Raw genomic sequence first — 1,883 nt, forward strand, 5'->3', positions numbered from 1 at the left:
TCTTTTGAAATTAATGTACATTTAAATTACTATTTAGATATATCATTGAAATTGCAATTTAACTTGAGTATACCAAGGACAAATAAGTTAATACTGTTTCATGTGATTCTCATATGATCACTGTCAAAATATTCAAATGATTTTTACCTGAGTATATAACAAGGGCAAATTAGTTAATATGGTTTCATATGATTCTCATATGATCAGTTTCATATGGTTCTCATAGGACTACTACCAAAATATACATATGATTCTCATATGAAGGACATTTCATATGAGAATCATATGTATATTACTTCATATGATTAACATATGCATGATCATATGATTCTCATATGATTGGCCACATATGATTCTCATATGATTGTATAAACATATGATTCTCATATGTTCCACACATGATCTTCATATGAAAGGCAATGCATATGTGGATCATATGTGGGTAAATTGCCTATGTAGCAACATCTTAGTTAAAATATTCTCATTTAAAACTGAATGACTCAAGATGTGAATCGACCTTTAGAACGAACTTTGAATATTTTCCCTATCTCTTTAGATATCTGCCCTTATGCTGTATCTTCAGGACACCTAGACGCCATCGACTGCTCCACTTTCCTTTATGGTTGTCCGAGGGAACCTTACATTACCAATGAAGTTTTCAAATGTAAGACGAAATCTTTTTCGGATGCAATAGTACATTTAACATGTGTGACGAGGGCCTGTGAATAAAAACAATCAAAAATAGGCATGTATTTATTGTTTCAGATTCAGCCTGCTTGGAAATCAATCCACAAAAACGCTGCTATTTGGCAAATGAAAACTGTTTAAATGAAACGTAAGTAAATCTGTGCACTCTCATGCATCTTCTCATAAGATTAGACGACGGATTGAATCAAATTTTTATATTATTGGATGAATCTTTTATTATTTAAGGAGCCGTGCAATACCAAATTCCACAACGTTTAATCTCATGACTGACTCCTCAGCATATATCCTGTCCACAGACAGCTCTAATCTTACTTCGGTGTCACCAAACAGTACTTTTAATTTGCAGCCAGGGATTAAGAGACCGCATCTATAATTGCTGAAGTAGTATCATCATCGATCTTTCTAGTCGTTATTCTCCTGTTCTTATTCATTTTTAACTCGAAAAGATGTCAGTCTTGGAACACAAGTGAGTTAATTTTATGTTTACTTAAGAAATAAACAACAATGTAAAAAGTGTCTGAGAATGAACGTTTAGTTGGTCACGTGATCAAATCCTGTGAAGCCCGAAAGATTCGTCTTGTTTCAACATTTGAATATTTACAATGATGATCAGCAGTCCAGTTTCAGAATTTTATATTGAAAAAAACAATGATCCCTACGAAATAATCTTATTATTTTATGAGTTTTTAATGTATTTGAAGTCAAAATTAGTGATATCCCCTGTTTTAGTTAACATAACTTCAAAGGAATTTCCGATTTTAGACTGTAATAATAGTATTCAAAACATTCTTCCCACCAAAGGAAGATCTTAGTAAACATCTGTTGAATAAAAATATCTATATGTGTCAGTTATTTTATCCTTTTCATCGCGTTAACCTTGGTAGTCCGAAAACAGACAGAAATATATATAAACAATATATCACCTAGCCTAGCAAATCGGTCGCACTATGACATCTGACACCCCAATGAAGTTCACACAGAATTGAACATATGTTTTCTTCAATAGATTCATCTAAGAAAGAATAATGCTGATATAAACATATGTACATATATCGTACTTTTGCTGTTTCCATAACAAATGCTGTTGTAGTCTAGCTACATGTATATGCAAGGATAATTAAAAGTTACCAAATTTAGTTCGATACATTTATTTACGCATATTTCTAAACATTTCT

At 31.9% G+C, this 1,883-nt stretch overlaps 1 protein-coding gene across 1 annotated transcript; it reads left to right on the top strand.

Moving 5' to 3' along the window:
* The first annotated feature begins 237 nt into the window (after positions 1-237).
* LOC134246605 (uncharacterized) lies at positions 238-1,361 on the top strand. The gene is made up of 3 exons (XM_062728985.1): positions 238-664; positions 766-835; positions 934-1,361. The coding sequence occupies exons 1-3, from the start codon at positions 496-498 to the stop codon at positions 1,079-1,081; spliced, it is 387 nt and encodes a 128-aa protein (XP_062584969.1). The 5' UTR covers positions 238-495; the 3' UTR covers positions 1,082-1,361.
* Positions 1,362-1,883: the final 522 nt, after the last annotated feature.

Source organism: Saccostrea cucullata, unplaced genomic scaffold (genome assembly GCF_032062105.1).
Source record: "Saccostrea cucullata isolate Sc308-1 unplaced genomic scaffold, CSIRO_AGI_Scuc_v1 ctg21182, whole genome shotgun sequence".
In the NCBI taxonomy this organism is placed as follows: domain Eukaryota; kingdom Metazoa; phylum Mollusca; class Bivalvia; order Ostreida; family Ostreidae; genus Saccostrea; species Saccostrea cuccullata.